Consider the following 14,538-nt stretch of genomic DNA (forward strand, 5'->3'; position numbering starts at 1 on the left):
TGTGTGTGTTTGCAGGAGCATGAGACCTCGCTGCCCCCGAACGGAGACTACAGCGGCAGCAGCGTGGTCCTGGTTAACCCGTTCTGCCAGGAGACCCTCTTCATCAACAGAGACAAAGCTTCTGCCATATAGAGACACATCATCCTCCTCTACCACCCCCCCCCCCCTGCAGTTGTTGTCTATTTTATATATGTGGTAAATATTCAGAGACCTTGACTTTATACTGTATATTACAAACACAAAGAGCGACCGGAAAGAAGAGCGATGACACTATTTACTATGAGGATGCACCTACATATTTTTCTGATGTAGATTTTCTACAAAAGGCTTAATTGTGATAAAAGGTTTCTATTGTCTTTATATAATACAGAGTATATGTGGTTTTGTTGCATTACAGTGGCTTGATGGTGAGTGAACCGTGGATGTTGCCACATGAAACCTGCTTTAGAGAGAGAAGAATGTGCTATGAAACCCCTTAAAGTTCTTCTTTTGTTCTTTTTTTTCCTTTGAAAATCAATCCCAAAATACTTATAGCCTGTTGAACTTGAATATAGCACCTACGTATTTATGGGGGGGGGAACAGAGATGTGTGTAAAATAAGAGAGGTTATTAAAATCAAGGCCTGTTTCGATCAAACTTGTTGAAAATGTGCGTAAGAATGATCCAAAAGACCAAGTTCTAGAGGAAAACGTTTTCAAGTGAGCGTGAAGACAAATGTTTAAGGATTTAATCTTTAAGAGCAATTTTGTTTTGAGCAGAAACAGCCAATCAAAGCAAATATTCCCCTATTATTCAATCTTCAAATTATCATTTTAAAAGATTTACATTATTGATTTGTGATGAACCATTTGAATAAATTGCCTTAATGGAGAGATTTCTGGGTACAACATGATGCTTTACACGATTATCAGGAAAACAAACATTTATACTGATTCAAAGTTCAATATTAAAGCATAAAATATACATTAATTATCATTTCCATGAAGATAAAATGAAGGAAACTGAACAAAAATAATGAAAATAAGCAATAAAAGGAAAGACAAACTGCTGCTTGTAGACTATAATAAATGGAAATAGATCGTAAGATAAATGCAGTGGCCAAGGTGCATGAAAATGTATTTTAAATAACCTTATTTTTGTTGATTTAAACTAAATAAGTGCTCGGAGAAGAGAGCCTGTTTAATCTAAATGTTATGCAGGCATTTACTAGAGTATTAAGAATGTAGACTGAGCCAAACTCCTGTGCATTCTTTGGTAGAAAGAGGTTTAATAAACTGTACAAGTGATAAGAAAATTCAATCTGAAGTTTGATAAATACAGGTCCAGATTTTACGGATCAGTCTGATCAGAACATTTGGGCATCCGGAGGACTTAAAATGACTTTTCCCCCCCTCATGTGTCACCAGCTTCTCTGAAGAGGGACCACATAGATGTCTTAATTTCTTCTTTTGTTGTTGTGTGTGTTTGTGTGCACGTGAGAGCGAGTGCCCCGTGTGTGCGTGTAAGCACGCTTGTGTGCACTGCAGTATGAGCAGATAAGCTGAGATGTGCTGCCCCCCAGAACCAAATATCAAGGCAATATGAAGTCAGACAAGACTTTGTATCATGTTCAACTCGGTTCGATCTGTTTGTCTTTGTGTGTCTGTTCTCGTGCGCTTGTGCGCGCCTCTGAATGTGCGTCTGTCGCTTGTCTGTGTCGTGGAATGGCCACTGGTTGCGTTCCCAGTGTGTGAGAGTTTCTCATCACTGTAGGAAGCAATTTATCCTTTAGGTGTTTCACTGTGTTTTGTGTTTGTTGAAGTGTAGAATGATTGCGAACTAGTCGCAGGAGCACATGCTACGTGTTAGTCTGTGTTGACCGATAAAACACTGAAACAAACGAACACGCAGAGGTGGTTTCATTTAAAAGAATACGCGTCTGAATACTCTGTTTCATTACCGAACCTGTGGTCCTTCTATCACCTGTTTAACTTTGCACCGCTGCAGTTTTATTCAATAATCAATGCTGCCTGGCTCTGTTGTCGCTAAAGGTTTTCTGTATCGTGAGACATTCTGACATCACCGGGTCAAAAAAGGTGACGCTGAATGACACAGACATAATCACATCTCCTGCACTGGACGCTCACAGCTGGGCTTGTTGTTTTGCACGCTCACGTTCAGTGGCACGGTGGAGCAGTGTTCAACATGATGTATTTTTTGTACTGTAGTATATACACTGTACTTTTTACTGCTGAGCAATAAAACAAAGAAAAACATATGAATGAGTCCTGTTTGTCAGATCTTTTTCTTTTAAAAACCTGATGATTTTGCATTAGAGATTAATTTTGACATAAAATCCAAAGCAACAGTGCATTAGGATATCCTACCAGTTGGTTTATTATGTAACAAAGCAGTGTGTCCAGTCTTGCCGACCCCAGCACATCCGTTGCTGAAGTAAGCTGGATTTTTCTCTTTGTGCACCAGTGCTGGATGTGGTCAAGTGACCCCCGGCTCCTGGTACCTGATATCAGTCGAGTAATCTGTTTACAAGCCCGCTTTACAGCTGAGAGGAGGCTTAATTTGCAGATTTGTTGGCCTGTTTAAATCTGGCAAAACGTGACCGGGGCAAAAAAAGACTTTTTATGCCATTTCAAAATCTTTAGAGATTAACAAATGTGTTTTGCTAATTTGGTTTACATATAGTTTAAAGTTTTATCCATTAAAAAATGAACTGTTGGAGCTGTTTTCAGTCTTATTGAGAAGTTCGGTTCAATTTTAAACAAATTCACGAGGCTGTAGCGTGGTTTGTCCTCCTTTCTAAACGTGTTATTGTCCCGTAACTGAATGCTTAGGATTTTAAGAAACAGTTTAACAGTTATAAACGCCAAAAAAACCCAACAAAATGAGTATTTCAAATCAGTCAGCCTCAAACAAAGTGAAATACACAACACAAGATAGGACAGCTTTTTTTATTTTAGTGCACATGCCTATTTGTTTGAGAATTTAATCATTTCGAAAAGTAAAACACTCCTGAATATCATGAACAAAGGTGCATTATAATAAACCACATATGAGCTTAGATGCTACATATTATAAAATACTGGTAAATCAACATATTTAGGGAATAATAATTGTTATTTCAAAGTTTAAAGCTTTGTTTTTACTGACTGTTCAATTCAATTCATTTTTATTTATATAGCGCCAAATCACAACAAATGTCATCTCAAGGCACTTAAATAATACAGTCCAATTCAAGCCAATTAGAGTTCAATTCACTGTAATCATAATCCAATCAAATCCAATTAATTAAATTCAAAATGAGTCCAATTCATACATACAGAGGCAATACAAAACAATTTATTCGCTAAGGAAATCGACAGATTGCACCGAAACTTCTCTTCGGTCCAATCCCCCGTCCTGAGGGTGCATGAGGCAACTGTGGAGAAAAACAACTCCCTTTTAACAGGAAGAAACCTCCATCAGAACCAGAACCAGAACCAGGAAGGGCGGCCATCCGCCTCGACCAGCTGGGGTTTGAGAGGACAGGAAAGAGGGGACAACAAGCACCATAACACCATCCAAAGGATACCTGTTGAGACAGGGAAACACAAGTTAATGACAACAATAATACCAAATGTACATAATGTAAATGTTAATGTATTTTATTTATACAGCCCTTTACAGACAATCCTTACGATGAACCAAAGTGCTTTACAGCAGGTAATAAATAAAGAGAAGATAATGTCATGTGAGGAAATAAAAGGGATAAAAAAGTGAGGAAAGGTGTGACATAAGCAGTTTGGGCCTATAGCAGCTTAACTATGGGATGTTTCAGGGTCACTTGAGCCATCCCCAACTATAAGCTTTATCAAAAAGGAAAGTTTTAAGCCTGATCTTAAAGTTAGAGAGGGTGTCTGCTTCCCGGACATTTACCGGATTTTATTTACAGTAAAATAACACAAAATAGTCAATGAGCTGAATGTTTTTCTACAGTTATTCAGTCTGCTAATTAATTAATTCCTGTAGCTGCACTTATATGATAACGTCAGTTTACATTTGGACATGAATATATATCTTAAAATGGAAATAGAATTAAATAAAACCGGCCTCTTTCCTTCCTTCCTTTCTTAACATATCCGGTTCAGAGTGGAAGTGTTTCCGGGAAACGGTGCAGGTTTGTCAAATATCCCGTGCATGGCATGGTTGACAAGATAGTTCAGACAGGCAACCGGGGCGGACATTTTTATCAGCTTCTAACAGAAGTTAAACTGTCAAAGTTAAGGCCGACTTCGTCTCTTCTGTTCGTCCCAGTAGCTGTCCTCGTCCTCCGGGAGCGGATTTTTCCTCATTTGTCATTGCTCGGTTAGCGCTGGTTAACGTTGCTCTTTGAAAATGGCGGATGCACCACCAGAGAAGAGCCTGGACGATTTCTTTGCCAAGCGGGATAAAAAGAAGAAGAAAGAGAAGGGGAAGGGGAAGGAGGCCGCCGCCGGGCCCGCGTTGGCAGCGTTGAAAAAGACCAAGAAAGAGAAGGAGAAATCGACGAAAAACGAGAATCAAGACGCTCAAATTGATAAGGTGAACGATACTATTTCTCCTGTAACTTTTTGCCTCATTAGCGTCTTTACGAGACGCCGGTGTCGTGTCAGATTTGGCATCCAGATTTGAATCGACGCGTCCGGAGGTTTAATTCGCGTGCTGACGTGTGGTTTCTAGAGTTGTGCCAATTTTTCAATCAACGTCATGGGTGTATATTTTTACCCGACAAGAGAAAATGCCGGTTGCTAGCTAGCATATGGTCGCCACTTGCACGCATTTTAACGGGGGTACAAAATCTGGCATGACACGCGCCTTGAGCTTCTGTCTCAGCCTTTGCTGACGTGAGCGATCTGCTAACTCCTTTCCACGCTATACTGTTATATAAATATATATATATATACATAATAATTATTATATACTCACATTATCTATATACATATAAGGAGAAACTGCCAGTCCACTCCTCGTATCGTGGCTGTCCAACAAGGCCCAGTCGCCATTTGTACAGTGTTGCCATCTTTATTAGCTTTGCAAAGAAAAGGGGGGAAAATGAAGAATAATACAACTTGTTACTGCTAAAACTACTGATTAGGCGACTGAGTGACGTTATCATATGGGTTATCATTATGTGGGAAAGGAGGGCGACTTGTCACACGTGTGGGTTCTGATGGCTGAAAAAATGTCGGGGCCTGTGAAGTGTTTTCATAAAGCCGTATTTCCACGGGCGGTTTTAGGGGTGTTATTGTGAGTGCAATGTGTATGGAGTAATGTTTTCGTTTTGGCCAGGAGGATGAGGAGTGGAAGGAGTTTGAGCAGAAAGAAGTGGACTACAGCGGGCTTCGGCTCCAGGCTTTACTGATAAGGTGAGAACAAAACAAGTGTTTGACATTTGCATCTCAGAAATGAGCGTTTCAGCTGTTTTTAAACGGGTCTTGAGCAGCATTTGTAAGGGATAAATTATTTCTATGATCTGGGACTTGAGGGAAACCCAATTGTCATACATAGAAACTTCCCAGTTTACATTATACTAACAAACACACGACGTGGCCTTTTGATTAACTGACAGCAGGCAAACCTGTTGCATATCTTTATCTATAAGCAGATCTGTTCAAAGGATTTAAATGTAGATGTGACACAACTGGAATAAATGTTTAGGTGCATGTGAAAAGCACATCCTGATGTAGAGAAGTTGCATGAATCATGAACAAGGTCTTGTTTTTGGCAGCTTAACTGCACTCTAACTAGAAGTTTAAGGAGGTGGAAAAGGGAGCCCACAAAAGCTCGACGTCTGTAAATATTTCAGCTGAGAGAACAACACTTATCATATGATCATATGTGTGTCGTTAACATTATTCTGACGCATCTATGTCCTGCGAGCAGAACAAAAAGAAAGGCTCAGGTGGAGACAAACAGAAGCAGATTGTTTTCTGAGTACAGTAAACTGAGGTACAGATAAGCTGGCACATAAAACACACGGGTGTTTTCCACAGTTAGACTTTATCTGGACATGTCACAGATGCATGTTTTCTGTCCTGATTTATTTTTATTTTTTTGTAAATCAATCAAAAAGAATGTAAATTGTTTTTTTCCTGGGAAACCACCTCTGTATTTGTATGCTTTGTTGCTGCTAGCCTGGGCCTGTCTTGCCTGACTAGTTTACTGTTGTGACGATCCTCGGTGCCGTTCAGCTGCCTCTGCGGTGAGTCTCTCGTCTCGTATTCGGCCTCCAGCTCCACCATCTTTGTTTGCAGTTGAGGACGGCAGTCTCCGTGCCGCACTCTGAGATCTGCTGCGAGCTGGGGGGGCCGCCGCAACTACAACCTGCAGCAGACTGGGCTCCGGTTCATGTGGCCGTACGCCAAATTCAGAGGCTTCAGAGCAGAACGAGAACGTCGTAAAATCTGTCCGTTGAGATAGCCAGTTACATCACCAGCTGCAGTCCGAGACTGGAGTGTGGCTCAGTCCCCGGAGAGGCGATCGGTGATATTGTCCAGTCATTGATTTGTCACAAAGTGCTTTGCAGTTAGAATATTCGCCGCTTGTCACTCTGTAGGTTATTATTTAACAATCGGTTTTACTCATCCTGCAGTGACGAAAAGGAGGAAGAAGAGTATGACAAGGAGGAGGTAGGAGAGGATGGAGAGATTATTCTGGTTAGTGGAGACAAGGTGTCTGGTCCCTGGAACAAGTCTGGTGGTGGTGGTGGTGGTGGTGGTGGTGCTGCTCCTCCCCCTGCTGCACCCGTGGGTGAGTTACATACCAAATACACTATTTATGTTTTAGGTGAATATGCCCTTCTTTAAATGTTCTTGTGGGATTCAGATTGTTGTGCTTGTAGAGATGATGGGAATGATGTAAATGTATTTTATTTATACAGCCCTTTACAGACAATCATTACGATGTACCAAAGTGCTTTACAGCAGGTAATAAATAAAGAGAATAATAAGTAAAAACAAATAAAAAAAACAAAACAATAAAAGAACAGTGAAAGCAATAAAATATAACAAAATAAGATAAGTGTCATCATACTACTGGGTATTAAAAGCCATCCTAAATAAGTAGGTTTTTAGCCTAGATTTGAAGAATGATGGATTTTCTCTTGCCGCAGAGGAAGAAGAGGTGCCTGAGGCGAAGCCTGCTGGTGTGTATCGCCCTCCGGGGGCTCGACTCACCACCACCAAACGAACCGTCAACCAGGGCCCTCCGGAGATATTCAACGACGCACAGTTCCCCTCTTTACTAGCCTCTGCCAAGCATGTCGAGACACGCAAGTAGGTTGGGCTCCAGTGACGATGTCGCCCGACACGTGCGAAGGTTTCGTCGAAGCCTGACTGGTGTGTTTTGTGTTTCAGAGATCGAGAAATGGAGAAAACATTTGAGGTTGTGAAACACAGGAACCGCGGTAGAGAGGAGTCCGGCGGCGCTTCTATGCAGCAGTTGCAGCTCGACAACCAGTACGCCATCCTGGGGGACAAGTAGACCCGCTGCCCTCCGTCCCCTGGCCCCTCCAGCACAGTCCACTCAGCCCCTTAAAGGAAGCTGACCTCCAGCTGTGTGGACTGCAGCCCTTAAAGAGCTCCTGCCACCATCCCCACACTGGTCACTCACACACAAACACACACACACACACACACACACACACACACACACAGAACCCCTGCAGTGACACTCCCGTTAAATAACACACTTGATACATCTGGTGGGCAGAACTGAAGGACTGCATCTGAAGGGGCTGAAGAAAAAAAAAAAGGGGGGAAATAACTGAAACGGAATTAGCAAAATACACCCAAACGTACGACACTGCAGCAGCAACGAGAGGCAACATAGTTGTCCTTTGTGGATTGTACTCAGAGCACCGGTTGTGTGGCGCAACTTCTCTCTGGACTTCAACTTGCTTTGACAAAGCCACAGAGGATCCGAAGATGACTTTAGGCAAGATGATTTTACAAACTTCTGTGAAAATATCTATTTTTTTGCAAGATCGTTATAAACCAATCGCACGTGGTTATTTTGAGGTGTGTTTTTGAGTTGCGGTTGGGGCTTCCGGAGGGGGTGGGGGGAGTGCTACCTCAGCAGCAAAGCTGGTGGTGACCACGTGGACTGAGCTTTTTCTTTTTCACTGTGGCGACGAAAGGGGCAAAGCCCAACCCTCCCATACACAAGCCGACCATCAGGCTCTTTAATTTAGAACGTCGAAGCTTTTGTTTTCCCTTGATGTGTTGACGATGACACTCTGCAACGATCTATGGACTAGAAGCGATAGGTTGTGGTCCTCACTTAGAAATTCTATATAAAGTGGCCTTACTGATGGACAGAGTCATCTGAAGTGTTGTCTCACAGGCAGTCCGAATCTCACCACTTTTTTTTGAAAAGCAGATCGTACAAAAGAGAAAAACTTCAGTTCAAGAATGTAGTGTTGTTGTAGTTTGCTGGATGATTACAACTGTTGTCTTTCGCTGTTTGATTTATTTTTTTTGCTGCCCTTGATTTCCTTTTCAGACATCAGAGAGTAACTGAAGGTCGTTTCTGCTCCAACACCATTCTCCTGGTAACAAATGCCTCGTTTGGTTTGTCACAGATATCACCGTGAGGCGCGGGGGGGGGGCGTGGGACCACTTTAAAGGCATATTTGTTGTTGTCATTCGCCCATCTTACTTTTTTATTTTTTCTTTGTAGTAAAGTGGTCTCGTCAACTCCCCAGTTTTAAGACTTCTTTTATCAAGATTTTTCCACAGAGGTAATCCAGATGTCTCAGCCCTCCATGAAGTTGTGTAGAACGGGTTGCTTGTGCATGACTGCATAAGTTTCAGCAATTACTCTGCTGTGTGCATACTGCCACCAAACTGAGTACACTTCACTGACACAACAGTGGCACCCCCCCAACCCCCGGTTAAAATCTAAAACGAGTTTTTACTACAAGCAAAAGAGCTGGATTTATGTTCTGTGTGTCCCGCAAATCATTCGTCATGGAGCATTTATCCCTGCTGGATCCCTTCAAGTAGATTCTATCTGTGATGAAAAGAAACGAGGCCCTGGGTCCGTTTGTTAACCCTCGGCTTGTGTGAACTTCCTGTCCCTCTCACAATAACACGCTGAATTCCTGTGTTCTCTTTTTTTGTCATAGTAGGTGCCCCCACCCCAACCCCACCCCAACCCCACCCCTTGTGATTTCTGCCATATGACGGATAAATTATCTCAAGTTCCAGCTCTTTTGGGGGAAAAAAAACAAACAAAAAAACTCAAATGATCTTATACCAAGCATATTAACAAATAAAATGAACTTTTGTCACAATACTTTCATTGTTTATTTTATTAGATGGCTTTTGCACCTGCAGAGTGATCGTTTGTCCAAGTCAGGATTCACGACGTGTCTCCATCTTTTGAACCTCGTCGTATGCGTCTGAATTAGTGCTTTTTCTGAGAAAACAACATAAAAATCCAAATAAAATGCTTTGCTTGTCCTGTCCCTCTATTAAAGATGTATTTTTCAATGTTATCTCTGATTACACTCTATTTTGACATCTAAATGCCAGCTGGGGGATACATTTCTTACCTTTTGCTTTTGTCCATCTGGTGGTGGAGTTGGGAAACCAGAGTCGTTCTCAAGAGGGCTCCAGTAACCATTATTATCATCCTGAATTTTAAATAAAATACATATTAGCTACAGGAACTCATACATTTGCATACATGACTGCATAGTTGTAAGACGTTCACTGCCAATACAAAACTTCTATAATTACTTTCAGTCTCATGTTAAGAATGAAATAAACTTCTACAATATGAAGACTAGAGATCCTCCACTAAAGCCACATAAGTACCCAGATAGCAGACCCGTTTGGGCTATTTTTGGTTGTCATCTGGACCAGAGGTGGCCCTGAGGGCATGAATCGGGCCTAAATTCTGTTGTATAAGCCAGATGTCATAAGCTTGCTTTGACATACATTACAGCAAGCACTGACATGGCCCAAATCTGCATTTTGTTTTGGTATCGGACTTAGGCCCCCACACTCACTCTTATTAAATGCTTTTAATCAAGGCCTAGTAATGGGGCATGATTGGGCCCATATTCGCTGGTATCGTGTTTATCCAGGGTCAAATGGCCAATTATTTTGCTTATAATTCATCTTCTGCAACAGCTTTCATAAAAATCAGTCAGGTACGGTAATCTCTGTGTAACTTTGCTGACCAACGAAACAAGAAAACACAATATGCGCCTGGCTGCTCATAGTTTCTCCGGCCACAGGGTGGCGCTGTTACATGGTAGCCATGAAAAACAGCCAGTTTCCTCGCGGGTTTTAAACTGTTTTCGGAAGGCGGGATACCAATTTACTCAAATAAAGCAACGTGTGTTTAACAGCACCAAGAAGAGGATGACGTCTCTTTTTTAATCGGAAACAAGTTGAACGATAACCGCTGGGGTAACTTTGGGGGATTCATTCAGTCTCCTTCATCAATTTGATATTTATGCTATGCTTTGCTAGTTGCAACTTCCGTTGACAATTGAATCACTTTTCTCGTTCAGGAAAATTATGTTTAACTCCTGCTACGTTGTGAGTGTCTATTTGTGAACATTTCATATGTAATACAATTAATTTTTGCTTATTATTTGCATTTTTTTTTTATTGCTACAGATGAACTTCAGTCCAATTTGTGACACCTAGCTTAGGATGCTAACACCATTTTAGCCAATAATGTTGACATTTAATTCATTCGTTTCAAGAGATATGAGCGCACAACAACAGGTGACGAGTTATAAACTCAAAAGAGAAAGGAAGCAAATGTGTCTTTTGCAATTTACCGCCCCAGACCCCCGACAGGAAAATGAATTTGCTCTTTATCATGCCAGCTAAACATGGGAGGACTAAAACATGCAGAAACACACCACCATTAATCTGCTTCTCTACCTACCTGTGGATCATCCATTGCTAGGGATTCCAGTGGGGCTGTGCCACCTCCTTGGGTCTGAAATTGAAATGTAAGTTGTCTCTATTAAAGCATCAGGAGCAGCTGTTTTCCCTGATACTCAAACAAAGCAGCACAAAAATCTGAAACCTAACAGACACCGCAGCTGTGGGACGCATCCCAAAGCTCATTCTTGCATAAAAAAAAAGGCATTTAAGAAACTTTTAAGTCAAAGTGACTTCTTATATCAAAATTATCTATTTGTATGGCAACAGCCCTATAATTCAGCAGAAAGTAGTTTTAATCTTGGGAGAGCCAAGATTCATAAAATCATAAATCATAAAATCCCCTTCTTATATTGTATATGAATTATCCTCCTGCTTATGCATATTCTTTGAAGTGCCCATATTAGTAGATGGAGTCTACGATACATTTGTACTGGGTAGTATCATGAGCTTCGGCCCCATTTTGATATCAAAGTCCAGCTTTGTTTGCAAAGGTTTGCTGTCAAAAGTCTGCTGATGTTTGACATCGACTGCTTTTTTTTTAGGCTTAGTGTGTTGACATTTAGCTACCAACGAACTAAAATAAATATAACCTTGATCTATTCCACAAGTGTAAGATTAAAGAAGGGGGGGGGGGGGGGGGGGTTTAAACAGTTGATGTAAGTTTCTTACCTGTGCTTCCTCACTGTCAGGAGGAGGTGGAGGAAACCCAAGACTGTTTTCAATAGGAGTCCAGGTAACATTCCACTGAGAGGTAGAAAAGAAAAACGAATGGAAGACTAAAGAAATTCATCTTTCCACTTCTCCAGAAATCTCTGTCATGATTCAGTTGATGGTTAGTTTATGAAAGTCAAGTCATCCTACCTTTGCACTTTCACCGGTACTGTTTTTTTCCACAGGAACCCCCTGAGAAAGGAGAACATTGCAGTTTGATAAGAAAATATATACACATGTGGTAATTGGTTTGCTTTTCTCGACTTTGGACTTCAAACAAAGCAGCAAAATGATTAAAACCTGAAGATACTTCTCACATCCTGGAAACTACAGTTCTTACTGCCCCTCATCTCTATGTATTTACCTTTTGCCTCTTTTTAGTGAAGAAAAACTAAAAAGACATTTAATCAACTCATTTTTGAACAACATGAATTCAGTACAGTTACATTCACAGTCGAGTTACAGCTCTACTTCCTTATTTAGTTGGACCAACATCCTTGTATACAGGAGCACAATCGAGTTATTGACTCAAGTATTTTTGATGCCATGACGTATGAGAGAACATTCAAGACATTTTGCCACTTGTACATGTATTATATGTCCATCGTACATGTAAGTGTAGCCTGATGCACTGCACAGTGAAAGACTTTGTCTTTAAGTTACTTAAATGGTGTTTTTGTCAGATGACGCCCTGGTTGTAAGATATGTTTACTTTAAAATGCTTTTAGTTACACATCGAGTTGACACAAAGTCTTAAAGGAGAAGTTTTTTTTAAACCTGGACCTTATTTCTGGCATAACATACGTTCATCTACCCACCGATAACAGTTTGGTGAAAGCCGGCATTGACAAAAGAGACAGAAAAATATGTCGCCTCTCAGCAACCTGGGTTCCGGGTTCTAATCCCAGCTGCATGTTTTCTCTCCGGGTCCTCTGGCTTCCTCCCACCCCCCAAAAACATGCAAGTAATTTGTAACTCTAAATTGTTACGAGGAGTGAGTGTGAGCGTGCATGGTTGTGTGTCTTGTTTGTCTCTGTGTGGCCCTGTGATGGACTGGCGGCCTGTCCAGGGTGCACGCCGCCTCTTGCCCAATGACAGCTGGGATAGGCTCCAGCCTCCCCGCGAGTGTTTACGTGCAGGGGTGATTCGATCCTCAGCCGCACAATGAGGCTACATCATTCTGGATTTGAAAGCTTTGCCTTTCTGTGATTTCAGGGGGGCGAATATGTTAAATGTGCATTTTAAAAGTGAGAAGCTGGTCTGACCAACATGTCATTGTTTTGGAATAACTTGAGAACGTTTCCGTTAGTTTCAGCCTGACGGATGAACACGAAGTCACAGAAAAGACACGAACAGTAGATGTAGTTATTAAGGCAGGTTTTTTTCAGTATTATATTACAATAATAACATTATCTGCGTTATGAAGTAAATGACTAAACAAAATTCAACTTGGAAGAGATGATCAGAGAGACGAATGTAAATCTGTCCACCATTGGTGAAATCACTCTTTCTCACACACCAGTGTTGAGTTGGTCATGTTGCTCCCCTCCAGCCCTGTTCCGACTCCTGGTGGCATCTGAAAATTTAAACCAAGGTTTAAAAAGTATTTGCAGTTTGTCTGACAGGTGCTGTAGAGGTCAAAAGGTCAAAGCTAAAAACATCTGTGAACTAAACAGCCCGAACGGCAATATCAATGTCAGAGAAGCAACAGTTAGCAGTTTTTTATTTTTTACAAAGTAAACTTTCTGTCAAAACCACAGAAGTTAAATCTTCTGTCTGAATATCAGGACATGTTATTTACTTATTGATTTATCTTCCACATTCTCAGTTTGAATCTGAAATAAAGGTAAAAAAAAAGCACATTTCTGACTGAACGTGTCTGACAGATTTAGTTATTTTAAAGATTAGATTTGATAATATTGGACGGTATGAATAAAAGAAAATAATAAATAACCTAAAAATGTCAGCAAGACCAAATCAAAGCATGTAAAGTTAATGTAATGAAGTTAAACTGTGATTATCAGTGCAGTTTCCTTTCTTTTTTACCTTTCTGATGTCCAATTGTTTGGTTGAATTTCCCAGAATATATCCAAACAAACAGAGCAGTGCGAGTCCTCTCATTTTGAATGCTAACTGGATTCCTGTCTGCCCGTACATCTGCTTTGTGGTATCTGTGTGAGGTTGTGGAGTTTGGCTTTGTGCTTCACGTGTAGCCTTGCCTAATATCAAAGTCCAACGCGCTCGCTTGTGTTCATCTTCTGATCTTTTCAGCTAACGGCTGCTGGTTTTGGGAGCGCTAAACCTCGTGATCTCCACCTCAGCCGTGCTAATGTAGGCAGGGGAGTGCATCTCCTTCCATCTTCTCTTCAGTCATCAGCTTCTTCGTTTTGTTGTATTCGAGCATCGCACGAAGTCTCGTCATTGCTGCCGTCTGCTTGCTTCATGATAGAGTTCTCCTAATGTCTTTGTGTTGTTTCTGCAGTCGTGGGTGTACAGAGCGAACAGGACGTCCTATATCTACCTGCTAAGTGTGATGCTGAGGCTCAGAGAACCGGAGTTTGTGCCGAGCTGAAGTCCACAAACTGCGGCGGCGTCCTCTGTGGATCTGTTGGTGCTTTTCTTTAAAATGGTGAGAGTCCAGACTGGCTGGAAGTTCAGTCTCAGATTTAAATTGTAATGTTGTTTCGACAGACATAGAAAACACTGCAGATATACAAATTGAAGAATATCTAATGTAGTTATTATATGCATCAATGATGGACAGCAGCGGCTCAGCAGGATTGAAAGGTCTGTTCAGTCACTGGCTCGTCCAGCCCACATATCAGTGCGTCCTGGGGCAAGATAAACCCCCTCTTGTCCCCTGATGTGCCTGTCAGTGTGTGCGTGAATGACAGAGAAG

At 41.3% G+C, this 14,538-nt stretch overlaps 2 protein-coding genes across 4 annotated transcripts in view; both read left to right on the plus strand.

The window, feature by feature from the left end:
* The window catches only part of tmem108 (transmembrane protein 108), a 56,589-nt gene extending 54,332 nt beyond the window's left edge, over positions 1 to 2,257 (plus strand). For both annotated transcript variants that reach the window (XM_075451989.1, XM_075451990.1), the window contains exon 5: positions 16 to 2,257. In XM_075451989.1, the coding sequence (XP_075308104.1) occupies positions 16 to 132 (117 nt within the window). In that variant the 3' untranslated portion in view covers positions 133 to 2,257. The remainder of the gene's footprint in view (positions 1 to 15) is intronic.
* A 1,871-nt stretch (positions 2,258 to 4,128) lies between these two features.
* On the plus strand, positions 4,129 to 9,514 carry cdv3 (carnitine deficiency-associated gene expressed in ventricle 3). 2 transcript variants are annotated; one of them, XM_075452175.1, is made up of 5 exons: positions 4,129 to 4,557; positions 5,305 to 5,381; positions 6,608 to 6,765; positions 7,127 to 7,289; positions 7,371 to 9,514. In XM_075452175.1, exons 1-5 carry the CDS (start codon positions 4,372 to 4,374, stop codon positions 7,495 to 7,497), a joined length of 711 nt encoding a protein of 236 aa, XP_075308290.1. In that variant the 5' UTR covers positions 4,129 to 4,371; the 3' UTR covers positions 7,498 to 9,514. The 2 variants fall into 2 exon arrangements, with proteins under 2 accessions (XP_075308290.1, XP_075308291.1); XM_075452176.1 differs by having other exon boundaries at positions 5,308 to 5,381.
* Positions 9,515 to 14,538: the final 5,024 nt, after the last annotated feature.

The sequence above is a fragment of the Odontesthes bonariensis genome, chromosome 20 (genome assembly GCF_027942865.1).
Source record: "Odontesthes bonariensis isolate fOdoBon6 chromosome 20, fOdoBon6.hap1, whole genome shotgun sequence".
Classification (NCBI taxonomy): Eukaryota; Metazoa; Chordata; class Actinopteri; order Atheriniformes; family Atherinopsidae; genus Odontesthes; species Odontesthes bonariensis.

Coding starts and splice junctions, on each gene's coding strand:
- cdv3 (XM_075452175.1), top strand. CDS start 4,372: ATGGCGGATGCACCACCAGAGAAGAGCCTGGACGATTTCTTTGCCAAG. Junction 4,558..5,304: donor AAGACGCTCAAATTGATAAG/GTGAACGATACT, acceptor CGTTTTGGCCAG/GAGGATGAGGAGTGGAAGGA. Junction 5,382..6,607: donor CTCCAGGCTTTACTGATAAG/GTGAGAACAAAA, acceptor CTCATCCTGCAG/TGACGAAAAGGAGGAAGAAG.